At 44.5% G+C, this 27,820-nt stretch overlaps 2 protein-coding genes across 4 annotated transcripts in view; both read left to right on the top strand.

Moving 5' to 3' along the window:
• The first annotated feature begins 307 nt into the window (after positions 1-307).
• Positions 308-7,085, top strand: Xcr1 (X-C motif chemokine receptor 1). Its single transcript, XM_051140620.1, has 2 exons — positions 308-419; positions 5,710-7,085. The coding sequence occupies exons 1-2, from the start codon at positions 398-400 to the stop codon at positions 6,744-6,746; spliced, it is 1,059 nt and encodes a 352-aa protein (XP_050996577.1). The 5' UTR covers positions 308-397; the 3' UTR covers positions 6,747-7,085.
• A 2,791-nt stretch (positions 7,086-9,876) lies between these two features.
• Positions 9,877-27,820, top strand: part of Fyco1 (FYVE and coiled-coil domain autophagy adaptor 1) — a 76,156-nt gene continuing 58,212 nt past the window's right edge. The window contains exons 1-4 of one of the 3 annotated variants that reach the window (XM_051140286.1): positions 9,877-9,978; positions 21,047-21,180; positions 23,410-23,516; positions 25,105-25,230. In XM_051140286.1, coding sequence (XP_050996243.1) covers positions 21,126-21,180; positions 23,410-23,516; positions 25,105-25,230 — 288 coding nt within the window. In that variant the 5' untranslated portion in view covers positions 9,877-9,978; positions 21,047-21,125. Of the gene's footprint in view, positions 9,979-10,438; positions 10,481-20,066; positions 20,164-21,046; positions 21,181-23,409; positions 23,517-25,104; positions 25,231-27,820 lie in introns of those variants that run through there. The other 2 variants (XM_051140287.1, XM_051140285.1) reach the window with 2 other exon arrangements.

Here is a 27,820-nt window from a genome sequence, read left to right as displayed (position 1 = left end):
CACTGCATCTAGAAAGCAGCAGTGCCTTTGGTGTGACAGTATATCCAGATCTGGTCTCCTTTTCTGTGGGATTGCAACACAAACAGAGCCATGTATCTTGTTGGAGTTGGTTGGCTGAACACTTAAACCAAAAGATCCTCAGTCCATGGCTAAACAGTGTTTTAGAGCTTTATGGAGTAGGCTAAAGAGCCTGTCTGCTGTTCATACTGAAACTAAGCATAAGGTAACATTTAAAAAAAAAAAAATAGTTCCAAAACTTCATCCTTAATAAAGAGGAAGCATGAGCCCAGCCTAGACAGCTCAATGGGATCTGTATCAATCACAGGGTGAGCTCTGCGTGAGGCTCTAGCACTGGAAAAGAAAGGAAGCACAAAGCATACGGACCTGAAAAAGTGACATGGAAAGAGGTTCAGACTCAGGTGAGTTCCTTTGCATTCATTTTAAACTTACATTTTAAGAGCCTGCTACAGGTCACCAGAACCACTTAGCAGGCTAATAAACCCCAGGAGTTCTGAGGCTTGCCTCTGAGACTCAGACTCCTTTCATCTGGGATTTCCCAACAATTTGTACTTTTAGAGAAGGAAATCTATGCACCTTTCCTTGAGTAGTACTGATATAAATGTTTTCCTTGTTGAAAGAAATGGAGGGGTTTCTTTGACTCCAAGTTGCTATGTAAGTTCTTATTATTGTTGATGGCAAGATAACTTAGAACTATATTGCTCAACCTAAATTACCTCATGGGCCAAAAATTAAATTCGCTCCCTTAGAGTTGAGCTAACTCACAGGGACAGTGAGGAGGAACAACAGAAAAAACGGAAGCCATATTCCTAAAATACGTTAGCATAAAATAACAACTTCATTCAAGGAATATAGCAATTTTCTTAGTGCCAAATATAAGTGACTATGACCCAAAACATGGAGTCAAGTTATCTTGAAGACCTGGTGTAGTGGGGACAAGGTTACATTCTATTTTACTTTTTGAGACAGTCTCACATAGCCCAGACTGACCTCAAACTCACTGCATTGCTGAGAGTGGCCTTAAGATCTTTTTCCCCTCATTATTATTATTTTGGCCCTGAGCTCTTAGTTCTCCTGAGACTACCTCCAGATGATGGAGTGACAGGAACGTGCCAATACACTAAGCTGTAACACGAACTTTTACAAGTTAAGGTCTTGGCTAAATATGTGCCTGTGTCCTCAGGTAGGCAGCAGCTACAGTGCACAGGGATTCTCTATGTGGGTCTGACTGAGATGCTGTGGCCTTCTTAGCATTAGTGCTGGTAGGGGTTGATATATCACATCAAATACAGAAACTGATGATAGAAAATGGCTATTACAAGACCACATATAACTTTGGCTCTTTATTTGCAACATTTCACCTCTCCACAATCACAAAACAACAGTAAGCCAAGGACAAAGAGTCTTCGGGCTCCAATACACGGAGAACTTCAGTTCACAGATGCTGCTCAGAAGAGCTTGGGAGTTGCCACCCTCCTGCTTGGAATCCCAAGTTTTCCTAACACAGAACAGGATGGCCTCCAAATTTTTCAAGAAAATGGAGTGGTTTTATGGCTTTGCTTCTAACTTGTTGAGAACTTGTATTGAGAATGGATGTTAAACTTTGTCAAATACTTTTGTGCATTTAACAACAAAGATGATGTAGGTTTTAGTTCTGTTCTGGTCTGTTAATATGGTCATGTGAAAATGCCTTTCAAAAAATATTTTTGGAGCCACAGAGATGGTCCAGTAGACAAAGGTTCTATCCTAGGTATCTGCATGGTTGAAGGAGACAACCAACTTCCAAAAGTTGTCCTCCCACCTCCAAATGCATACCATGCCAAGTATGTGATGCATATACTCATAAACACAAATAAATAAATAATATAATATATATTTTAAATGTATTGTTGAACTTGACTCAGCTTACATTTTGGAAAGAATATTTGTGCTGAGGTAAAGATGTAGCTCAGTTGGTAGAGCATTTACCTACTGTGGACCAAGTTCTGGATTTAGTCCCCAGCACTATATAAACCTGGCGTGATGGCACAGGCCTTGAATCTTAGCCGTCTCAAAGTACAGCCAGGAGGATCAGAATGTTAAGAACCTTGACTATATAATAAGTTCAAGGCCAGCCTGATTCAAAAAGTAAAAGGAGGATTTTTGTTTCTGTGTTCATGTTCATGAAGAATATTAGTCTGTAGTTTTTGTTTAACTTTTTGTCTTATTTTGGTATCATGGGTATACTTGCCTCACAAAGCAAATTGAATGGGATCTATCTTCTATTTTAGATATTTGTGTAAGATTGATGTTATTTTTTTCCTCAAATATTTGAAAAAAATTCCTAACACTATGGCTCTGCCTCCCCTGCAGGGAACAGCACTTCAAATATAAATTCAGTTATTTCAGATATTACTAGTATGTTTATGGTTCAAAGACCATCCCATAAGCCAAATATATGGCCAAAACATGGGGCTTTCTATCCTTTTTCCTTCTGTTATTTATACCTCTCACTTTCCAGTAGTTTTAGTTGGCCTAAACCTGGCTATCTGAAAGGAAAAATAAAACCAACAACAAACAAACAAGCAAAAAACATGCAATATTTGTATAGCTTGTCTTAACACAATGATCTTCAGTTCATTCATTTTTTTTTCAGAAAATTACTTAATATCATTTTTCTTTATGGATGAATAAAAATTCCATTGTGTTATGCCTTAGTTGCTGTTCTGTTGCTGTAAAGAGAAACCACGAAAGAGACAACTCTTACAACAACATTTAACTAGGGATTTGCTCAATAGTTTTAGAGTCCATGATCATCATGGTGGAAGCAGACAGGGGTGATGTTGGAGTAAGAGCTGAGAGTTTTACATTCAGAGAGGGGGAGGTTAAAGGGGAGAGGGAGGGGAGAGGTAGAGAGAGGGGAGAGGGAGAGGAGGGGAGGGAGAGGGGGGAGGGAGGGGAGGGGAGGGAGGAAGAGGAGGAGAGAAGAGAGAGAGACAGAGAGAGGGAGGGAGAAAGAGAGAGACAGAGAGAGAGGGAGGGAGAGGGAGAGACAGAGAGACAGAGACAGAGAGAGACAGAGAAAGAGACAGAGAGAGAGAGAGACAGAGACAGAGACAGAGACAGAGACAGAGACAGACAGAGAGAGAGAGAGAGAGAGCTGACTGGTGCTTTTGAAGATGCAAACCCTACTTCTAGTAATAGGCACCTCCTAATCCTTCCCCAGCTCTTCCACCCCCTGGTGTTTGAGCCTGTGGGTTCATGCTCCTTCAGATCACCACAGTGCACATCACGTTATTTTCCATCCACTCATCAGCTGACAAATCACCTTCGGCTGACTCTGAATGGTGTTGTAAGAAACATAGATGTGCAGGTTTCTCTGTTGTAAAGACTTAGAGACCTTTGGGTATACACCAGGGATGGGTCATGGGGTAGCTCTATATTTAGTTTTTTTACTGCACCCTCACCACCATTTGCTGTTCTTATAATGATAGTTACTCTGACGTGGGGGGGGGGGAGCAGTAAAATATCAATGTGATTTTTAATTTGCATTTCTCCAGTCCCTAAAGATGTTAAATATTCTTTAGGGTTTGGACCATTTGTACTTCATCTTTTGAAAACTGCCTATTCACTTCATTAACCTATTTATTGATTGAGTTGTTTGGGTTATTTAGTTCTTAAAAGATCTTTATATATTCAACTATTAATCTTCTGTCAAATGTATAACTAGAAAATATTTTTCTCCCATTCTATAGGCCTTCTCTTCATCTGATTATTTCCTTTGCTAAGCAGAAGCTTTTTAATTTCATGAAATCCCATTTGTCTATTTCTTGTATTACTTTCTGAGCTACTGGAGCCCTTTTCTATGACAAATCTTGAAGTGTTTTCTTCTAATAGTTTCAGAAGTTCAGGTCTTAAATTAAAGTCTTTACTGCACTTGAGTTTTTTTTTTTTTAATTGGGATCTAATTAATTTTTACATGTAGATAACCAGTTTTCCCAGCACAATTTGTTGAAAAGGCTAGCTTTCCTCCAATGTATGTTTTGATATTTTTGTCAAAAATCTGGTAGTATCTATAGCTGTGTGGGTTCTTTGTCTATTCCACTGATCTACACATCTTTTTATCCAGAACCATGCTGCTTTATTACGACACAACACACTTTTTAAATTAAAAAAAAACTAGCCCTAGCTGACCTCAAATTCATGATCTTCCCACCTTAGTCCCAGAGTAGCCAAACCATAGGCATGCACTGCACGTCCAGCTTATCTCAATTGTAATATTTGAGAAGCTCAAGCTATCTCTCTAATTATCTTCCTCAAAATACAAGAACTAGAAGTTTGAGTTGTATTGTTAGCTGCTCCAGCTTCCTGTTTTTATAATGCTGATAAGTGTTTTTACCAAGTTGAACCACTCTCCTACACCATGAAATGGAGGTGGATATATCTTACAAAAAGTTGCAGAACCACAGGGAGTTGCTATGGTCTATAGGCACAGCCCCCCAATCACAGGGAGTTGCTATGGCCTATAGGCACAGCCCCCCCAATCACAGGGAGTGGCTATGGTCTATAGGCACAGCCCCCCCCCCAATCACAGGGAGTGGCTATGGTCTATAGGCACAGCCCCCCCGATCACAGGGAGTTGCTATGGTCTATAGGCACAGCCCCCCAATCACAGGGAGTTGCTATGGTCTATAGGCACAGTTCACACACACATGCGCACGCACGCGCGCACGCACACACACACACACACACACACACAGCAGGTGATGCCAACTCATTTATCTGTCTCAGATAACTGCTGCTTCCAGCTTTTTGTTCTCTCCTCGTACAGTCCAGCATCTTCAATGACCTATCACAATGAGAATTCCAGCCATTTCCTCAGTTACCCGGCAAAGTTGAACACATTTGGCTGACTACCATGTGCTTAGCTGCTCTTGTGCATCCCTACTCCAGACACCTGCCTGCTTTCTGTTCCGACAGCTAATCTTCTGTGTTAGCAAGGATTTGGCCTTCCAGAATTTTCATCTGTAGCTTTGGAATTATTTTTGCTTTGTCTGTGATCTCAGTTTTTCAGGCTATCCTAGGAAAGAGAAAAAAATTGAAAGGGATCCTGCTGTCAAGATCTATGCAGTTCATGAAGAGAAAATAAGAGATAATAGGGGAAATGAAAGAAGAAAGGGAGGAGAGGGAGACAGGAAGACGGATGGAACACTCGCTATCCATCTATCGAACAAGGGTATGAATGACATTGAGTAAATGATCCCTAGCTAATAACTTCATTGATGAATCTGGAAACACGAGCCCTTTCATATGTGAAAAACTAAGGCTAAGAAAGGCTTAAAAAATTGCAGAAGGGTACAATACTGGGGGTCCACTTTGCTTTCACGTCTTCCAGTCCTACTCCACTTCTCTTTTCCCCCTCAACTACTGAGAACCTGTGTTATTTTAAGGCTTCTCAGTTGCCAGTCTACCAGAAAAATGGAGCTTGTGACAGAAAGTAAATCAATGTTGTGTGTCATTGGTCAAGAAAGTGTTTCTATGGGAAAGAAAAATGTTCCTTAAAGACTTTATGTAATAGCTCAATTCTCGATCTTGTCACAAATAGTTCACTAATGGAATCTAGTCCACGGACTTTACCTTTTTTGGTAACATGGACATAATGATCTCTATCCTAGCCATATGGCTTTAAACCCAACATGTCTATCATTTCAGATGCTCTCAGTGTCCCCGCCTCCTGGGTCCAGATGGAGTCCCCTACAGCCTCTGAGTATACCACCAGCTCTTACGACTATCAGGATAATGGGAGTCTTCTGTGTGAGAACAAGGTCACCTTTGCCAGATTCTCCATCACTGTCTTGTACTCTCTGGTATTTCTCCTCAGCCTGGTGGGCAACAGCCTGGTGTTGTGGGTCTTGGTGAAGTATGAGACTCTAGCATCGCTTACTAATATCTTCATCCTCAACCTGTGTCTCTCAGACCTGATGTTCTCCTTCCTGCTGCCCGTGTGGATTTCAGCCTATTGGGGTTGGTTTCTAGGTGACTTCCTCTGCAAGCTCTTCAACCTGATCTTCTCCATCAGCCTCTACAGCAGCATATTCTTCCTCACCATCATGACCATCCACCGCTACCTGTCTGTAGTGAGCCCCATCTCTACTCTGGGTGTCCATACCCTCCGCTGCCGTATGCTGGTGACCACAGCTGTGTGGGCAGCCAGCATCCTATCCTCCATCCCGGAAGCTATCTTCCACAAAGAGAATTCCTTGGGATGTACTTACTCTGAGCTCCATGGGTACTTAGCCTCAGTCTACCAGCACAACGTCATCTTCCTCCTCTCCATAGGTGTCATCCTGTTCTGTTACGTACAGATTCTCAGGACCTTGTTTCACTCAAGGTCCAGACAGAGGCACCGGACCGTCAGGCTCATCTTTACCATTGTGGTGGCGTACTTCCTCAGCTGGGCTCCCTACAACCTCATCCTCTTCCTCCAGACGCTACTGAAAATTGGAATCATCCAGAAGAGCTGTGAGATCAGCTATCAGCTGGATGTTGCTATGTTCACCTGCCGCAATTTGGCCTTCTCCCAGTGCTGCTTCAACCCAGTGCTTTACGTCTTTGTTGGGGTCAAGTTCCGCAGACACTTGAAAAGTCTTCTCCAGCAGGTGTGGTTGTGCCGGCAGAAGCCATCCAGCCCTGTCCCGCTCACCCACTCCCCTGGTATCTTTACGTATGAAGGCCCTTCCTTCTACTGAGCAGAGAGGATGGACACAAGGAGGTGACATGGGATGTTGGAGGAAGGTAAGGAGGGAGAAGTTCATCAGGAGGGAGAGCTGAAGAAGACACAACCATGGGGATACCAGCAACTACTGCAGGGGGATGGAGGGAAGGCATGACACCTGTGGGAGAAAGTGCTTCCATCTGGGAAACCCAAAGCAACGCTTCCTGGACTCAGTTCATCATTCATCCTCTTACTTAGACACGGGTTGCTTATCAGTGATTGGTCAGAAGATACTAAACGGAAGGATTTCCAGACTCTGGGAGGACTTGAAGCTCGACGTATGTGCTTAATGTGCCATGTTGTTGCTGGAACATAGGGTTGTCCCAACTGACTTCCCCTCTTTGGTGGTTCTGTGCTTCTTAGCAGCTACTGAGGAAAACTGTCTTAATGTGCCATGTTGTTGCTGGAACATGGGGTTGTCCCAACTGACTTCCCCCTCTTTGGTGGTGGGTGGTTCTGTGCTTCTTAGCATCTACTGAGGAAAACTGTCTTCAGGACAAGAATAATCACATCCTCAAATAAATACAGTCAGTGAAATCTGGACCATAAGGTCCCACTAAACTGAAGATCGTTCTGTATTCTGGCAACAGCTGCTAACACATAAACTGGCTTTTAAATATTTGGCCCATGATTGAAGGAAGGAATGCAGTGTGTCCTACCATCTGCATTAAGCAATCATTTGGACAATACAAAGATGAAGACGATATGGTTGCTGACTTCCAGGGGACACCAATCCATCTGTAAAGGTCCAGATAAGCAAAGGACACTAAACAAAGTCATGCAGGCTGAAGGTTCCTCTGACATTTCATCTCTTCCTGCCACCTGGATCATGGTGCCAGCTTTCCATTCTCCAGAGCTGACTTCTCCTACGGTACCACACTCCCTTTCCGTGAGCTTCCAGGGCCAGGGCCTATAGCTTCTGCCTTCCTAGGGTCTCTACGGCTTATTCTCATGATCACTTACCCATGACCTCATCTCTACAATGGCCTTTATTCCACAGTGGCGTGCTTGTTTTTTTCTCTGTTTCATCTTCCTCCTCCAGGAAGCTGCCTGTTTTGAGTTTTTCTCTGATTACAGCTTCTTTGCCTGAAGTTTTTATTTGAAGCTTTAATAAAATTGTTTCCAAGCTTCCTTCTGAGTCGGTTCTTAAATTCTTTTACTAGAATCTTAATACAAGCTAAGAACCCCACTAGAGGACCCAGATTTCCCTGGTAGTCTAACACAACTCCACCAGAGAACCCAGAACTTCAGGTAAAACATTGTTGCCTTTGGAGAACCTTAGACTGCAATGTCTGCAGCCAGGTCCAGAGACAGAGCTCAGATCCTGTTCTTTCAACCAAAAATAAATAAATAAATTATGTAACATATTTTAAAGAATTACCTAAAAATAAAAATAAAACCATAAAAGCCATAGAGTTTACCAGGAAGTAATAACTTTCAAGGAGAAAAAGAGATGGCTCAGCCATTAGGTAAGAGTACTAGCTGCTCTTCCAGAGGGCCCAGGTTCAGTTTCCAAAACCCACATGGTGCCTCACAACCATTTTTTAACTCCATTTCCAGGGAAGCCCACTGCACTCCACCCTTCTGGCCTCCTTTAGACAAAGCTGAGCATTTCATGGACCTGACACTGTGTTGGGTAGAGATGCCTCAGGGACCTTCCACTCCATCCTAGTTCAGAGCTCTGGTCGTTAGCCGGGTGGGCTTGGAACTCCTTTACCTCACCAAGGCTCAGTCTTCTCATCTTTGGAGTACAGAAATGAATCCTACCTGCAGCACAGGGTTATGCCGAGTTTTAGGCAGGGTGCTATATAGGTTTTTGGTTAGAGTATGGCGTACCAGGTTCATAATACATACAAACATCTGCTGTACAATACACACATGATGTGACCCCTTAAAACTAAATCATCTAGTGATATCATAGCCATCTTACTTTGTCTAGCTATATTCCAGATGACTTGCCTACAAAATTCTCAAAATGCATTACTGCCCTTAAATAACTCATGATTGTGTGTGGGGGGGCCTATCTTTCACTTCTCTGTAAACTTATTTGGGGGTCTAAGTTTCAAACAAGGGTGCTTATAATCCCTCTCATCCTTAGCAAACCAAAGCTGTTCAGACTGTGGTTAGAGCAAGTTTTCCTCAGTTCACTATGATGATAATTCTTCATTTCTGATGTCATTTCCTTCCACTTCTCCCATTTCCCTTTGTTTAAAAAAAGGGAATCATTTCTCTTCAGGAGGCTCCTTTTTATCTCCACCCACACATGACCAACTCCATCAGGTGATTTGTTGTCTCATATACCTCTAATTAAACCATGAAATTAACTAAGAAATCTCTTTTCCTTCTTTTATGAATTGATCCTAAAAGCCTGGAGTGACGAGGTCTGGCAGATGCCACTAGTTAGTTAAGTCCTGTAGGACAGACAGGCATTTCTAGCTAAAATGGTGAAAAATAAGGCAGAGCGAGGAGGCCAGGCAGAGCTAAGGAGTGTAGCCTAATTACTGATGTTCCTATACACTGTCTCTTTTCTTGAGCATGTTCATGGATACTGGTCTTGGAACGCCAAGTTCTATTGCATCAGGCTTTCAGGGTGCTTTGCATCAACAAAGAAAGACAGGGCTGAGGAAGCTACGCATAGTTCATTACAGATAATTTCAAAAACTGATTTTTATGTCTCTGTTAAACGAGGGGAACTAAAAATTAAGAATTTCGGTCCAGGAATACTTAGTGGGTTCTTTTTTTTAGCTCAATAAATAAAAATTAATAGCACAAAAATACTAATGACATAGTTTTATACTGTTTGGGGGATTTTTTTTTTTAAGATCAGGTACATTGTATTTACAGCTCATGCACAGTTCAAAGCCAATCCGGCAAGCCACCCTGCAAGAACTTAACAACAGTAGGCAACAACACTAGATCAGGAGTCACGACAGTCGACTTCCGGTCCATCTCTGAGCAGGCAAAGCTGCCTCGGGTTTCCCCGAAAGGGACGTCATCTCCTGGAGCATGCCGGGAGTCGTAGTTGATGTCCGCCGGCCCGTTGCACCCGATGGGAGTTATAGGCCACCTGTCGAGCATGACGGGAGTTGTAGTCTTCACGCGCTCTGGTGCTCTGTGCGCTTCATGGCCGCCGGTACTGCGCTCTCCTACTCTTCCGCTCGGCCTTAGAAAGTTTCGTTTCTGCCCAGCAGTGGACCCTTGAGCGTGTAAGTGCCGCGGGCGGCCGGAGAGACCTCGGGGACTCTGGGGCCGTCCTGGACCCCGGCGCGGAGGCTTCTGGGGGCGTGGGTCCTCACCTGTTGCTGAGGCTGTCCCCTCCCACTCAGGGCGCCCGCCGCCGAGGGAGCACCCTCTGGCCGGACAGGCTGGCTTCGGTACCCAGGCTGTTTTGGTGGTTGGCTAGAAAGACCCTCAGCACTGTTTCAAGACCCGAGCCGGCAGAGGGGCCACCCTGTGGAACCTCATAGTGAAGTCGCCCTGTGAGGCGGAGTTTCGGCAGTACTCCAGAAACCCCTGGCACAGGAGCCAAGCCCTAAAGTTCTATCAGGCATTGGGGCTTAACCCTCAGGAAGCCATGACCTCTCCTTGCAAGACTCCTGACACCCTGTCGTTCCAGGAAGGACAGTTTGTGCCTTTCTGTGTCCTTGCTGACGTTGACCACTGCACTTGTGTTTAGGTAGCTCTGAGGTGAAGTTTCTGGAAACACCTGTAAGACAACTTAGTGTATCTGGTGTAATAGACTGAGAACTTGTGCTGTTGGCACCCAGGCTTGGGCTGGGAATGGGGGGCAGAGCGACACCCAATTTTTATACGAGAACCTGTGGTTGACACTTTAGCCACATAGCTTCCTTTTAATGCACGTAACGATTCTTCTGTGCCACTTTGCAATGTTTCCACTGCTGTCTCTTGCAGAAAAACAGCACTTGTTGATTTTTTTTTTTTTTTTTTTTTTTTTTTTTTTTTTTTTTTTTTTGGTTTGGTTAGAGTCTCTCTGCCTTGCGTGTCCAACTTACCACAGAGGTTTCCTTTCTAGACCGAGAAATGGGTCAGGGGCTTTTAGGGTTAGAGGATCAGGACTTAATCTACTTACAGCCTCTCAGCAGTGGTGGTCTGAAGCAAGGTTAATTCCTCTGCCATCTGCCTGCCTGTCGCTGACGACGGCGTTGCTGCTGCAGCCGCGGCTGGGTGGGAAAAATTGGTATCAAGCTACAGTTCCTGCTTTTAGTTTTGCAACCTTCTGGATCAGATGGCTGCCTCTGACCCTCTTGGTGTGTGACAACCAGTTCTGCTGTGTTGAAAGGCAGAATACTAGTTGTGGGCCGGGATTGTTATCCTGGAAACCAGCACAGTGTTGACTGTCAGCCTCCTTTCACTAAAAGCTTTAGGAAACAGAGTTTATCTGCTGTTGTTTAGTGCTCATCTCTGGGTACCACTTATTCAAAAATCGCTTATTTTATTAAGAAAATAGGTAACATACACAGAGTCCTGCAAGGCCGTGTGTGTGTGTGTGTGTGTGTGTGTGTGTGTGTGTGTGTGTTTCATATTTTACTTTATTTTTGCATTTCCTTTAGAACTTGGAAATGGTCTCAGGTTCCTTTGCCTTTTAGCCAGAATGGCTAATAGCCAAGTGTTTAGCCCAGTTCTTTGGGATGAGACAAAAGACACCACTTGTAATAGCAAGGTAATCAGTAACATCTGGTGGCCTTGGCCTATCTTAGTCATTGAGGCTGGAGGTCTCCTGCCTCCAGAACACAAGAGTAACCAAGAAGTGTTAGTCCCTGATCCTGGCATCCCCTTACAGGAAGGGTTGGCTGACACATCACCTCTAATTTCTGGAGATTCCAAAAACAAGATATTGATAACTCAAGACTGGAGTGTATCAATGTGAGTTAGAGGAAGTGTGTTGACTACCTATGATCTCATGGTGGGAACCACTGGTAGATTAGGAGCTGCAGTCATTACAAGCTTACCCAGGCAGCAGAGAGGGTCATGACTAGTGTCTATACCCTCAGAGGTACCTGTAAGCAGAGGCCGGTTATCTGTGGCCATGTTGACATCTGGTCATCTAGCTGGCTGTTTTGTTCCTGCTTCTCTCAAACAGCATTTGATCTTCAATTTGAGCAGCTATTGTGGGGTAGAAATTGGGATGTTTCTGCGGGTCTACACATGGAAAAACACTGCCTGCTTTCGAGTTATTTTCTGATGAATCACTACAGTTAACTGAAGTGACTGTACCATCCTAGGATCATAGCTCTGGCTCTGCTCAGTTGGGCAAGAGGAGGAATATTGTCATCTATTCTCTAACATTGGAGCCAGTTAATCAGACTGGTCTTCATAGTGGCCACCAATGACCCTTTGTATTCATAAGGCTCTGAGGCATTTGAACAGCACCATGGACCCATTTTCATGTGGTCCAGGTCACAGTGGCAGGGATGAATATATTTACACATTGTGGTTCAGAGGGAAAGCATAGGAGAATCTGTGGTTTGAGTGCTGCGCTGTGGCCTGGTGATTGGTTTCCGTACTATGGACTTGTCTAGTGGTTGCTTTTAGTACCTATGGGCCAGCCTAGCCATCCAGTAGCCTGAGGTACTACACCTTTGGCCTGAGGCAGGACATCACTTTCAGTATTTCTTAGCATCCAAAAACCCTGAACCGCAAGAGCCATTCAAGCAAACTTTTCATATACTTGGAGCTAGGCCAAGACAGAATTCCCAGGGGATTCAGTGTCAGTCTGGACAACTGAACCAGAGACGGTCAGTTGAAATGAACTGTAAAAGGCCGGATGTAGTGGCACACATCTGTAATCCCAGCAGCACCAGGGAGGCAGAGGTAGAGGCAGGCCAATCTCAGTGAGTTCAAGGTCAGCCTGGTCTACAAAGTGAGTCCAGGTCAGCCAGGGCTACAAAGAGAAACCTGTCCCAAAAAACCGAAGGGAGGGGGGGGGAATAAAGAAAGAGAGAGAGAGAAAGAGAAAGGAAGAAAGGAAGGAAGGAAGCTGTAAGGAATTTGCTGAAACTGAAGCTGTAGCCCGGGATGGTTTTTTTCCAGGACAACCAAAGACTTTGTCAAGAACATGGAAAAGATAGTTTCTTAGCCGAAGCTAGCTGCTGGGAAGAGCTGTTCGCTCCCTTCCTCTGTTCTCCAACCACAATTCTTAATCTGTATGTGAAGGAAGATAAAGGCTCCCCTCCCCTCCACTGTACCCGAAAAACAAGATAGAATGTGTTCAGATAACTTGAAGTGAGCTAAATTAAATGTACATTGAATCTCATTCCACCGTGCCGTGCCTCTCGTCACACTATTTGTTGAATAATAAAATTCACAGGCGCAGTCTGAAAGGCTGACCAGGGTTGCATTGACAGAACTCACTTACCCCCGATGAGGGAAAGTGCCCATTGCCTCCTGGCCAAGCTTCAGCTACCCTGTGCAGTAGGGAATTTAAAGCTGTTAGCTTCTTCTAACCCAGCTAGCTCCCAAATAATGAGACAGAGACCTATTAGATTTATTCAACAAGCCTTAAGCACAGTGACTGAGCAGACATCCATCTGTGCTAACCTGGCTCCTGGCCATCCTCAGTTTTGCCTTGGTTCACTCCTTGCCTCATGGACAAATCCTATCCCTTCCTGAGACCCCTGGCTGGGATCAGCAGTCCGGCTTTCCTCTCTCCTCTGCCCAGGCATTGGCTGTTCAACTTCTTAACAGCTAATTAGAAATAAATGGGGAGCATTCTCTACACAACATTGCTAAAGGAGATTCTTCAGTACTCACTGTTACCAGATCTGGGGCACAGAAATCAGCATCTGAACACACAGTCCACAAGACCCTCCTCTAACAACCCTGGGTCTCGACTTTATTTTCCTATCATGCTCCTCCCCAGGGGCACACCAGAACCCAGACTCCAGAGACCACCTCACCCCAGTTTGCCTACTTGATTGTCAGATCCACACATCTGGGAATGGAAGCTGGCTTTGGGGAAATATGTTGCCCGTTAGGCCACCACAACAAAATGCCACAAATTAGGCTTAAGCAACAGAAACTTTATTTTCCCACAGCTCTGAAGTCCTAAATAAAGGCTTGGCAGGTCCTGAGGCCTCTTTTCATTTGCACAGGGCCACTTTCTCACTAATTCACATATCTGTAGTGTTTCGTGTGTTTGTAGTTCCCTTTACAGAAACACAAATCAGATTGGACCAGGACCTACCATCAAAACTTCACTTAATCTCAGATGTCTTTCCACTAAAGACTCCCTCTTCAAATACAATCATGTTCTTAGATATGGAGATTAAGGCTTCACCCTAAGACCAGTTAGTAGGCAAAACACTGCCCCTAATAAGAGGGTGGGCTAAGGCGGGGTGGCGCATGGTGGGTGGACTGGTTATTATTCTGGGTCAAGTGAAGATTTCTAAGGAAGACTTCCTTCGAGAACAAACTGTGGTACACATTTATTTCTGTCCCAAATAAGGCCAGAAAGAGTAGTGGACTTGGTTGGGGGAAGGTTTGGGGATCAGGAGGCGGAGCTCAGTCTTGATAAAGGGCACAGAACACTGAAACCTGGAGCCAGAGCCTTGGCTTCTCAGGATAATCCAGGCCAACACAGCTAAAAAGAGATTAGTGGACAGTCCTGCCACTCCAGAAAATGGGACCTTATGTCCCAGGCTAAGATGTGAACCACAGGTGCTAATAGAAATCCCCTGAGCACTCAGAACACTGGCTGTCTTATCCAGGCTAGGGTAGAGGAGGTTCCACAGCCCATCCCTGCATTGTTTCCCCACTCACTCTGCATAGTACTTCTGTGAGAGTCTCACAGCAAGGACAATATAATCTCCACATTTACGCGTTTGTTTTTAAATGCACATAATTTGTACCATGTAGAAGTAACTTTTATTCTCCTGGCTCAGTTGTTGTCTGGGAGGCTTACTGCCTCTTTATGCTAACCTAGGCCTAGTCCTGGAAGCTTTTAGCCTCCATACAACCTAAGGTAGGCCTAGGATGTTTTCAGCCTCTGGGACTTACTGCCTAATAATCTCACCCGTTCTTCTTTCTGAGCTCTGGGATGACTGGTTCAACTCAGCTCTTCTGGCTCAAACACCTCTCCAAGCTGAATTACTCAATCTGGGTTCTCTCTTGGCCCAGAATTGCTGTGCTTGGCCTCAAACTAACTCAGCAATCTGCTCTAATCTTCTGTCCTATTTTGTCTTCACCTGAGTTCTCTCTCGGCAACCCATCTCTCTATTACTGTCCTGTTAAAAACTGCCTCCTCTTTCTCTGCGTTGCTTCATTAAGTAGCTTCCCTTTCCTCTCTTTTTGTGAGAGTTGCGGGTATCCCATTCTGTCAAATCTTCTCTGATTCGTCACCTTTTCTGCCACTCAATTACACATCACTTTCAAACGTGGATGCTTCCTTCTATAAGCTAACTTTACCTTCATTGTTTGGGATTGAAGGCGTGTTCCACCACACCTGCACCTAAGCTCTTCTTTACCTGGTACTTCTCCATACCAGGCTGGCCTTGAACTCACATCTGTTTGCCTCTGTCTCTTGGATTAAAGGCGTATTTGTATTCCAGGCAGATCACATAGACCTAGGTCTTTGGATGTGATCTCTTGCCAGAACAGCCTTGTTCTGAATTAACATTCCTCTATAGTACAAAACAAAAAATAGAACTTTTTTCCATTTTGTAAAAAATTTGGGGGTTTATAATATAATTACAACATTTTTTTCCTCCCTCCAAGCTCTCTCCTATACTCCTCTTTGCCAAATTGTGGCCGGTTTTGTTAGTGCTCTAGGGAAATGACTAAGAAGTCTCTTATAATTGGTGACAGGGACGTGGGCAAGAGAAGGTTCAAGACACAGTGACTGTATCATACACCCTCATTCTGTTTAAAAGGCGATTGCAAGAGAGAGGGTTCAGAAAAGATGACCTGGGCATGCAGCTGGGAAATACTTTAATTATAGGTCCAAGGAGTTGGATCACCTAATGAGCCTTTGCTAATATTTGCTGAAATGCCTGCCACTGCGTTGGGCTCTGGAACCCCCTATAAAGTACCATAGTCACTTAGTGAGATTCTGGTGAGGGTAGCCTGCCTGCTCACTAACATTTTTCACATTCAAGCTAATAGGGCCTCCTGGTCTTCAAAACCACAAATACCAGTCAAAGGCCGTCATCTCTGTTGTTTGTAATGAGGTATTTAATACAGTGCTGGGTATGTTGAACTAGATCAAGGCTATTTAGTCTTGCAGAAAGGCCTTCTGAGTTTTGACATCATGTATTTCTTTTGATGAAGGTGGAATTTGCCATTGTTTGGCTTTCTTTGGCACTGGGGAGGAATCCACTAGACCCTGTTCTCTCTGGGTCAGTTTTTAGTTGTCTTAGGAAAGCACAGTGAGGTGGACTTCCACACCCCAGCGGTCTTCCTCAGGATCATTCCTGGTGTGGCTGTTCAGACACTGTGTTGTTGTTCGTGCTTGAGCCAATTTGTAGGTGACATTGTGAATACTAGTCATCTGAACCACGGTGTAAGTAAGCTTCAGGCGAGTGTCTTTGTTTCTTAGTTTGGCACTAAGATACTGTATATGTTGTGTTTAGCATGTAGGGCATCTGGACAGGTGTAGAGTTAATTTGGATATCAGAGAACATCTTTCACCTCTAAAAGAATGCCTTGGCTCTGACTAGGTACTCAGTACTTAGTCCTAGGTAAAAATAATAATTTTTTAAGTCAACGTGTTTCTTTTCTTCTTGGCCAAGAAGTTAGATGGCTTAAGGCATTGGGATAGACTTAAACATAACATTGAGTTGTTGGCAAGAAAGACTACAGCTACATGTATAGAAGCTCTAGTATTTTCTGAATTAGGGGAGTAGTCTGCTCAGGAGTTGTAGATGGCAGGGGAGACTTTATCATTCTAGAAGTTGTATAGAAGAGGAAGTTGACCATGGTGTGGAGATTTAAAGTGCCCCCTCCTCTGTCTTTCCTTGTTAATAAAGCCCAGATCAAGGTTACAGTACTCCAGAGTCCATGGAAACAGTATCCTTCAGATAACGCTACTCTCCCCAGGGAGCTCTGATGTTCTTCCTGTTAGGTTAGGATTGCCCAGAGGGTAGCCTGGTTTGTTGTTATTTTGTTTTGTTTTTGTCTTGTTCTTTATAAGCACATAGGCCAGTGGTTCTCAACCTGTGGGTCACCACCACAACAGGGGGTGCATATCAGATATCTTGTATATTAGATAGACAGACAGACAGACAGATAGTTCATAACAGTAGCAAAATTACAGTTATGAAGTAAGAATGAAATCAGTTTATGGTTGGGGGGCGACCACAGCATGAAGAACTGTATTAAAGGGTTGCAGCACTAGGGAGGTTGAGAACCAGTGTTTTAGACCCTGGAAAATTAGCCTGTGAGCCAAGTACAAGCTAAGTCAGTTCTCGCTAAGTACAAGCTAAGTCAGTTCTCGCCGTGAGTACCATGGACAAAGGGCAGCAGCTCTCAAGCACCACAAAGTTTTGTTTTGTTTTTTGTTTGTTTAAAACAGGGCCTCACTATGTAGCCCTGGCTAGCCCAGAACTTGCCAGGGAGACCAGGCTGGACTCTAACTCACAGAGATATGCCTGTTTCTGCCTCTTGAATGCCAAGACTAAAGGTGTGCACCACCACACCCAGCTCAGTCTTAAAGGAAATCATTTTTGTCTGTTTCCACCTCCTTGTGCCAAGACCTTGGTTTGATTGGCATCCAGCTTTTCCTGAAGGCCAGACTCCAGAGAGCTAGAATCCAGGAAACTCAATGAGTGGGTTGTACAGTGCACCCCACACCCCCACATCCCAGTGGGTTGTACAGTGCACCCCTCACACCCACATCCCCAGCTGGGTGTCAGTCACAGTGGGTTGGTCTCACCTCCTTCCCAAGCTTCCTTCACCCAGAGACACGCACTGCATCCTCGTTGTGGCCCTTACGTTGCCTGGGCATGCAGCCATGGGCTTCATAGTGTGAGCGTGCAGTCATCCTCCTGTGTGGTTACATCTGGGAGCCACATGCCCTGAATTGGCAACGGAGGAATGAGTAATGCCGGGAAGCTGTCGCCGCCATCTTCACTCTGCCTCCACCTGGCCTCACCTGCCTCTCCAGGGACATCCTGGCAAGTCGACACAGAGACTCTGTCACTCTCTCCTTCTAGCATATAGAAATGACTTGTTCTTTTGTGATCTCCCATCACCTTTAACAACTTACCACACTACTGCTTTGAGAGGAGATACAATTTACAGTTAGGTGAATTTTATTTATTACTATTGGGTTTATGTTTGTTTGTTTGTTTTCTGTTGTTTGTGGCTTTTGTTTTTTCAGTGCTGGGGCTTGAACCCATGGCTTTGAGCATCCTAGGCAGGCACTACCAGTAGGGCTACATCCCCAGCCCTTTGGTTTTTGGTATGGAGAGGGAGTCTTCCTATATAGCCTAGCTGTTTATATAGGGTTATCTGGGTAGAGGGAAGCTCTGTAGAGAAAATTGGTCTTATTGGCTCAGGGCATGTTATAGGGATATTTTCTTAGTGAATGATAAGGGAAGAGCCCAGCCCATTGCTGGCAGCGCTGCCTCTGGGTCCTGGGTTGAATAAAATGGCAGGCTAAGCAGTCAGTAAGCAGTGTGCCTCTGTGATCTCCTTTAGTTCCTGCCTGCGGGTTTCCATCCCAGGTTCCTGCCCTGACTTCCTTTTATGATAGATTACAACTGTAAACTGAAATAAACCTCTTCTTCTTCAAGTTGCTTTGGTCTTGGTGTTTTATCACAGTGATAGAGAGCAAAGTGATAGAAAGCAAACTAAGACAAACTGTCTGGGCTTTGTCTGAAGAAGTAGGCTGTTGTTTTAAATGAAAATCCCAATCATTCTGTTTTACCAATAAAGACTCAGGAGCCGGATGCTGGGGTGAAAACCTGCTAGCTCAGAGAGGCAGAGAAAGCACCAGCTGACCTTCCTGCTCAGCTCACATCCCAATGGAGAAGGCCTCAGCTTACAGCCCAGGAGGAAAAGGCCAAAAAACACAACACAAAAGCTTGCTAGCTCAAAAGCCAGAGGCCAAGGAGCTGAGGAGCGGAAGAGCTAAGAGCCCAAGAGCTCCTTCTACACGCTGTCTTAAACACCCCTCAACTCAAAGCCGGTGCTACTCTTTAAGCCTTGTCAGCTGGCTTCTTGCTCTGCCTCTTGACCTAGGGTTAACTTCATTAAATCCTGTGTGCAGAAGCTTTTGGGTTAAAGGTGTGTGTTAGGGCCCAACCATGCTAAACAAAAGACAGGTTTCTGCAGTTCACAGTCTGAGGGATTATGGAATCAAAGGTCCTGCAACCGTGGGCTTCTCAGAAACCACTCCTGTCCCTAGTCTATTGTCTTCGATGAGTAGTACCAGCACTTGTTGGGCCTTTATAGGCAGTGCTTACTAGGACTGCGGTCTGAGTGCCTGGCGCTTTCTTCCTGGGCCTGAGAAGCCCTGTTTCCACTGACTCACAACTGTGCTGCCTTGTGAGTTAAAAATAGACCCGAGGCACCTGTTCAGTGACAAGCCTATGCTGACCTGATCAGTCAGTGGAATGCTTATAAATATCTGGAGTTGCTTATGCCTTAGGGCCATTTTCTTACCAGGGCTTCCTTGTGCCACCTCCTGAAACCAGGAGCAACCTATAGCAATGAACGAGTGAGAGCTGTTAGACAGACAAAGAGTGACATGTTGTAGTGAGCCGCTGAGATAGTTCCGAGGAGCCAGTAGAAGGGCTAAATCATGTTCTGTAGTGATGCTGTGCTGCCTTAGGGCTCTGCAGGATTTACTGGGAAAACCCCAGGTTTGAAACCACACAGAACAGTAATCAAGCCAATTCTACTCACTGGCTCTCCGCCTTAGGTTACAGAGCGCCAGATTTTCCTTATAAACAGGAAAAAAAGATTGTGAAAAGTAAGTGCTCTGTGTAAAATATGTACCAGAGGCCCTGGGCAAGCTCTCAGTAATGTGGCTGCTACTGTTCATACAGCAGACATTGCGCCTTCACACAGGGTGCCTAGAGGGTAGATTAGAGCTTCCTAAAGACCTTCATGTCCAAATGCATGGTCTGAACTCTTACAGCTGCTCACATCTCTTTTTGTTGGTCTTCAAGCACTACTGTGTCCTTAAATGACATTAACAGCTGCCCAAATTGAGCCGACTGTAGACTTTCCAACTGAAGAAAACTATGACTGAGCTTAAAATAGTAGCTTGTCCCTGGGCTGGTGGGAGGGCTGTGTAGGCCCCTGGGTGGCAAGTCAGGGAGTATTTTTACCCTCAGGCTTAGCTGAACATAGAAGAACCTCAAAACCCTGACAATGGAGTTGTCACCTTCTACTAGGCAGGCCAGGCTGTTCCTGTCAGAAGCCCTAGGGTATGTATTCCCTGCCTCTTGCCCCCTATCCCCTACCCCCAAACAAAACAAAACAAAACATTGCCTGGCTATGACTGCTCTTTAGAAGGAAATATGAGAAAATAATGGCTCTGAACAGATCTGGCTCCTCAGAGTTTAGAGATGTCAGAATCTGAGGTAAGTAGGCCTGACCTCTGTGGGAGGTGGTAAAGGAGCTGCTGGACACTTTTCAGGGATTGAAATATGAGGCAGTTATGTCCCAAGAGACAGGATGGGCAGATCAAAAAGAACCAGCTATGCTTTTAAGTTGGTCTTGCTCCTTTTTAAGTCTGTTTTAGTTAGTGTTTCTATTACTCCAATAAAGACTGTGACCAAAAGCAACTTGGGAAGGGAAGAGTTTATTTTAAAACTCTCCAGTCATACTCTGTCACTGAGGGAAAACAGACAGGAACCTGGAGGCAGGATCTGGAGCATTAGCTGTGGAAGAAAGCTCTGCCTGCTCTTCAGGACTTGCTCAGCCTTCTTTCTTATACCGCCCAGGACCAGCACCAGCCACAATGGGCTGAGCCTTCCCACATCAATCACTAATTAAGAAAATGCCCTAGAAGCTTGTCCACAGCTTAGTCTTAAGAAGCATTTTCTTGCTTATGGTTCCTTCCTTGATAACTCTAGTCTGTATCAAGTTGACAAAAATAAATAAATAGATATAAAAAATAAAAAGAACCAGAACATGAATCAAGTCATGGTGTCAGACCATAAGTATGTCAGAAGCAAACCTGAGAGTACCTGCTAACAAGATTCACACAAAAAGGTCCCCTCATCTCCTTTAGGAAAGACCTGTTGAGTCCTTACCTAGAGTGGAGGTCCTCCATACTCTTTAAACTGTGGCCTTTTCCCTGTACAGGTGCCACCATGAAGTCTGACCATTGCTGACTGGCAGCCACACAGCACTGACGTGAGTAAGCATTCAAGAAAGGAGGACCATGGCTTCGAACAGCACTGAGACCCAGCTCCAGAGGATCATCCGTGATCTACAAGGTCTGGTTGAGTGGCCGATTTTGAGGAACTTGGGCCTGTGCCCTGGCTGTTGGTAGTCAGAAATCAGCCCTCTCCTCTTTGTTCACACACAGAGTAATTGGAGCCCTCAGGAGACATCATATTGAAATATTTGGTTCTCAGATACCCAGCCTCCGTCAAAGTGGGAGGGCTCACCTCACATTCCTCTCAGAGCAGCATAGCTAGTTTGCGAACAAAATCACTAAGAAAACTGGAGCTGGCTTCAGTTGGTCTATGTGCTTTAAGCTGTCCAGTTGCCTTTGATGGGATCACCCTAATGCACCCCACCCCTTCCCTTACTGGACTTTGGGGAGCTTGGCTTTTAGGGGGAAAAACTTGGAGGTTTCCTGTTGCTTCTATCCACACCAGCCCCCAGCCGCTGGTGGCCACTGCCCCTGCATTTTAGCCCTAGGCCTACGACCTCTCAGCTTCCTGAGGAGCCACTTGGGTTTGTTGTCCTAACCCACTGGAGAAAGGCAAGGGAGCAGAAGCAGACAAAACTACACCCTGACAGAATAACAACATTTCTGTGGACTACAGTATCCAACTTTCACCATTTTAGATGATTTCCCAAGGAATATTCTTCTTTGGTCCCGGGAGGCACGTGCCATTGCTGCTGTCACTTTGCAGGGGAGGAACTAGGCACAGTGGAGTGTCTACTTTCCTACTATCATACAACCAGTGTGGAAGAATTACACACCACCAGGCTTAGCTGGTGACCACACTAGACTTTCAGCTAAAATGGTTAGTGGTTTTTGTTTTATTTTTAACTTATACAGACATTCAGAGAAAAATAAATGACAGTTTGGACAAATCTGTGTTTGTCACTGGCCTTTAGAGAGTTCACCACAAAGTAGCCTTTTCTGTATCACAGTGGCTTGTTTTCAAAGAAAGCCTATGAACCCATATTGGCTTCACAGGATCTCACAGCTGGTTCGGTCGTCTTAAAACCTACATCCTGTCCTCAAACCCAACCAACAAACAAGGGAGCAAACTGCACCCTGGAGAGGTGAAGGGACCAATGTCGTCTTGGAGCTCAGCTGTTTGCGAACAGGATCTTAATGCTAAATCTCAGCCCTGTACCCCTTGTCTGTAAATGGGGTGATAATAAGAGTCTTATTCCCTAGACCCCATGTTGTGTTTAACTTGTCCATCTTGTCTCAGCACTAAAATTAGAATTCATATTACATAACATCTCAGACTTACTAAAATAAGGCAGATACTCCATTAATGAAATATGAGCACCCAGTTAACAGAAACATATTGTTATCATTGTTACTGTTAAGTGTACTTGCTGGGCGCTCTGAAACCTGTATTTAACCTGTGCTGACAGGGTTGTACTGAGTGCTGTAGTTGGTACTAGAAGCTTGGCTCCCACTGTTGAAGAGAAATGAGACTTTTTAGAGTCTAATGACAAGCGATTGAGTCATGGCCACCCTGAAAAGACCTCAGTGCTGGTTTACAGAGTAGTCTTTTAAGTATGGTTTAATTGCTAAGGGGGCAACTTATGAAATGGATCTTTACACCATTAAGTGCCAGAGGCCACCATTTGGCATCTCCAAAACTGATGCCTTGGCTTTTACATGTGTTTCTTGTTTAATTCATTATTGTAAAGTAAGTGTTGCCTTATTTTTCAACATACCTAACATGAATCCCGATTTCAGGGCCGTTAAAATGTTACATATTTTTGCTTGGTGAATACCCAGCATTTGGTGTTTTGTTATTACAAAACAAAACAGAATTTATCCATTCTCCTGCCCTTCACTGTCCTAGGCCTGTTTTTTGTTTTGTTTTGGTTTAGTTTTGGAGTGTGTGTGTGTGTGTGTGTGTGTGTGTGTGTTGCTGCAGTTGATTAATCCACGTACCAACCATTTGTTGACTTGCTGTCCAGCAAGTCCTACACATAGTGCTAGCTTGGTGGTGGACACACAGGGATGAATGTACAAAATGAAACAAACCCATGCCCAGTCAGCGAGCTGCTGGAGTGCACTGTGCCTCTCCTACAGAAGTTGTATCATCTGAACACTGACACGTCCTTTGTGTTCCCGAGGTGACTGTCACCAACCACTAACGCTTTCTGGTGTTATTTCTGCTCATTTCTCAGACTTACTTTTCAGCACATCTAAGATGCATGCCAATTTTAGGGCTGTTTAAATGTGAAGTAGACAAGTGTGTCTCTCCAGTCACATGTTCCTGTTTGTTGTCTTAAAGATGCAGTGACAGAACTAAGCAATGAATTTAAGGAGGGAGGAGAGCCAGTCACAGATGACAGCACCAGCTTGCACAAGTTTTCTTATAAACTTGAGTATCTTCTGCAAGTAAGTGGCGCCTGTCACGTGTTGTTTGTCACAGTTGTCTCTTGTTCCCATTTGCATGAGTTTTATCAGTTTCCAGGGTGTGGTTCAGAAAGCACAAAGGAACAACTAAGCCCCTGTCCATGAGACTAAGAGTCAAAGCAGTCCTGAGAGCTCAGTCCTCCCGTGTGGTCAGGATGCCTTTCCAGCAAAGCTCTTAGCTGCAGGGTAGTTACTTACACCCTTTGAGAACTTGACGTGGTCTGTGGTGTCTTTCTCTCACAAACACAATATATGTACACAGCCAGGCATGAAGGCAGTTTTCAGGAGTGCAGACTCTGGAAAATCATTCACAGTCCATTACAGGGCCTTGCTCCTCAAGCAGGTTACCATGGCACTGGCTATTTCGTCAAGCAGACATTCTTTTCACATTTTCATGGTGTAACTTTTGTGCCTGGTTAGTTTGACCCAGACGAGTATGATGGTTTGGGAAGTACATGTTTTTGAAATAGACAGGAAGTAAATAGACCTGCAGTCATTTTACCACAGTTGTATAAGGCAATACTATTTTTGTTTGCCTGCTTGTGTTTTGTGTAATGTGGATTTGATAATAGCGTATGTGAATCTTGCTCCCATAACCAGGGGCAAATGTGATAAATGGTATAAAAAGATGCCTGCTGTACTCTACACCACATCCCACCGGGGAGCGCAGGGTGGGAGAATGCTAGAGTAAGGACGGGCGTGAAGTGCTCCCCTGACACCAGCTGGCCATCAGGGTTTGTTTTTGTTGTTTGTTTGTTTCTCTTTTCCAGTTAAGCCCATTTTGGTTTTGAATTTGAAAGTACTCAGCACTGACAGTTATTTGATTTTTCTTGTATTCTAAGAGAGTTGAGTAATGGATAAAATGTCATTTCCTCGGTCCCTAAGTTACAACACTGTTAACACCCTGTTAACATAAGACTCTTCACTTGAATTTCCTTATCACATTAGAGGTTTTCCACCAAACTAGTAACCCAAAGGAGGATAGATCTGTTTTTTTTTTTCTTTTATTACCTTTTTCTCCTTCTTGCCTTCCTTTCTCCATCCTTTTCTTCCTTTTTTTTTATTAATCAGTCATCTATCCAGCTTGTTACACTAAACAACAACCCAGGCTTTATGCTAGATAAGTCTTTTGGGATAGCTAAATCCTAAACCCTACTAGTCATATGGCCTTGAGCTGTATTTAGTAGCCTCAGCCTGCACATCTAAAGTTTGTGAATTACGGCCTGGAGAGATGTCTCAGAGGTTAAGAGCACTGGCTGTTGTTCTAAAGGTCCTGAGTTCAATTCCCAGCAACCACATGGTGGCTCATAACCATCTATAATGAGATCTGATGCCCTCTTCTGACAGGCAGGCACACATGCAGGCAGAGCATGGTATACATATTAAATAAATAAATCTAAAAAATAAAACTCCCTTGTTTTGAGATTAACATAATCTAATTTGCCAGTAAATCAAAATAAGAGCATTAAGAGTTCCCCAGTACCTGTCCCTAGGAAGCTGGTTTTATCATGTCAGTAGAGCATGAACAGCAGTGAGCTCAGACTCCGTCTCTGTTCCTTTCCCTGCCCAGTTTGATCAGAAGGAGAAGACTAGCCTCCTGGGCAGCAAGAAGGATTACTGGGATTACTTCTGCGCGTGCCTAGCCAAGGTGAAGGGAGCAAATGATGGGATACGGTTTGTCAGGTCCATCTCTGAGGTAAGCCAAGCCACGGACGGAAGGACCACCTGTCTTCCCCTGGCATGTCTAAAGCTTCTTGGGGGACACCTCTTCTACAAATAGCTGGGTATAGCATGAAGTCTGTGGGTGGTTAAGAAGCCAAGAAATCTAGTCCAGGCACACTGGGCACCTGTTACATGGTTCAAGCTCATGGAAACTAGCTGAGTGTAGACTAAGCAGAAATGAACCTGGTCCAAAGTTTCACTCCCAGCTAGGCTGTCCACACTCGAAGTCTCTGTTTATGGCACCCTTTGGAAGTGTGCAACACCACTTCCTTTTTTTTTTTTTTTAAATCATTTTCTTTGGAATTGCTAGGCCAGGGAGCTTACATGACAACTCATTAGGTAAAAAGCATTGGGCACCAATCCTGATAACCTAAGTTTCAGGTCTAGAACTCTCATGGTAGAAAGAGAGAACAGACCTCGCCCACATGTGCCATGACACACACATGGCCTAGAATGAACACACACACACACACACACACACACACACACACACACACACACACACTGAATGAATGAATGAATGAATGAATGAATGAATACCAATAATTTTAATGTTGCTAGGCTACTTTTCCAGCAGTTTCCTCAGGAAACTTAGATTTGAGGTGAGAAGAATAGCGTAGAATCTCAACGATATTTCTTATCACGTAGGGCTGCTAAGTGACTTGATACATCAGCTGGGCCCTTTGAGAAAGGGCTGAATGCTCCAGCTTTGACTTACTACACACAGACACACCACAGTGTACACTTTCTTCCTTGTGGATCCTAATTTGCAATCCTGTCCCAAGACCTCTGTGGCAGTTCCTTTAATCCATTTGCCTTGACTGCTTTGCATCAGAAGCTAGAAGGCCTGTGTTGAAGCCCATGGCAGAGTCTGCTCAGGACACCGTATTGAGTGACTCAACCTCAGATGATTCCCTTCACTTCTCTTTCCCATCCCTATCCCCAATAACTCTTCCTTTGTCATCAGGCCAATCAACCCAGAAGTGAAGCTCATATCTATGGGAACTGCTGGGTATTGAGTGACCCTAGTACTCAGGTGCCCTTTTGGTCTTCCAGTATAACTGGAATTTGATAGGTCAGAAGAATTTATAGATTTCCTCAGGGCCTTTTGGGCAGGAGATAGCCATGTCTCTTAACTGTGAGCACTAACATATGTGAGCATTCTAGTGAGCCTCTTCTAGAGGCTCAAAGTGGGCCCTTTTGGCACCGTGTTTCCCTGAAGTGTGAGGAAGCCAGCTGGGCTCCAGGCTCATGGCGCAATGGCCTGGTTTAAAACACAAGCAGCTCATGCTCCCTGCAGGTCTCCTGCCCTATGCTGCTGTGTGGTCTCTTCAGCATGGTGTCTATGGGCTCTAATTGGATGCGAAGAAAATTCGGAACTGAGTAGTGAAACCTGGCCCCTGCTCTAACGCAATTTTTTAAAAAAGGGATATGTAGTTAACTTTCATTTGCAGGATAGAGGAAATATTCCTTTTCCCAAAGGACTTTACAGTAAGTAGCTAGCTCCCTTTATACAATCATCTATCTCTTCAGCTAATGAGCTGAAATGTTACCATGTCAGAAGTGTTGCTGTCATGTAGGAGGAATAATAATGGCTTCCTCCTGCTCAGGGAGGGAGCTTGCAGACAAGAGTGGCTTTGTGGGCAGAGGTCTGACTAAACTCCTCCACTACAGTTTTTGAGTATGTAGGTGTACACCTTGCCTAGCTGTTCTTGGCTGCCCAGATGTTGTTCCCACTGAGCACTTTTTCTCCACTCACTGTCAGAGGATAAAGTGTTTGTATTTGGGTACAGCATTGAGGTTGTCCTCGAAGTACCTGCTGAGGTAACTATTTGGAAGCATGCCATAGTGCTTTATATCGAGTCAGTCTTCTGCTCACCTCCACTTCAGCCACTGTGGCTATGCATAGTACAGACATGGAGAAATATCTATGGCTTTCAAAGCTCATGAAGTTTTATGTCTTTTAAAACCACTTCGTAATATATTATTTCCTTGAGTCATCACTGAGAAGGTAAATCGCTCTGAGTTGAAGGTGTTAACTGCTACTGGGATGTTTACAGCATCATCGATGCCTTAGTGGTATGCCGCATATATCCTGTCTCAATCTAGGGCATCTTAACAGTAGAGAATAGTAAGGCCTTTTCTTGACCAAAGTACTGTCATCCCTCTCTCACCACATTTTGACCATTAAAAGGGTAAAGAGTCTTGGCCCTGCTTTCTCTACTCATATTCAGAGCTTGTGCCAATAGATACCTGTGGTAGGTCAGTGTAAGGCCCTGCATTGCAGCCTCATAGCAGAGTCTGCCCGGAGCACCATGTTGCAAGTGACTAAACCCTAGATGGATCCCTTTATGCCTTTACATGCTTTTGTCATCACAGTCGTGGTAGAGTTATGGACACCTGGGCTTTTCTTATGACGTATACTCCTAGGTGACAAGACTTCCTGGAAAGCCCTGTTCTCATCCATGGCACACTGACCAAATGCAATGAGTTGGCTTATCTAAAAAGAAACCAACCCAGTTTGGAAAAATATGGACAGATACATAAGGGGTTGGTGGTTTTAT

The sequence above is a fragment of the Acomys russatus genome, chromosome 32, assembly GCF_903995435.1.
Source record: "Acomys russatus chromosome 32, mAcoRus1.1, whole genome shotgun sequence".
Classification (NCBI taxonomy): domain Eukaryota; kingdom Metazoa; phylum Chordata; class Mammalia; order Rodentia; family Muridae; genus Acomys; species Acomys russatus.
Note: the sequence above shows the minus strand (reverse complement) of the source record. Positions and strands in the feature narration are given on the sequence as shown.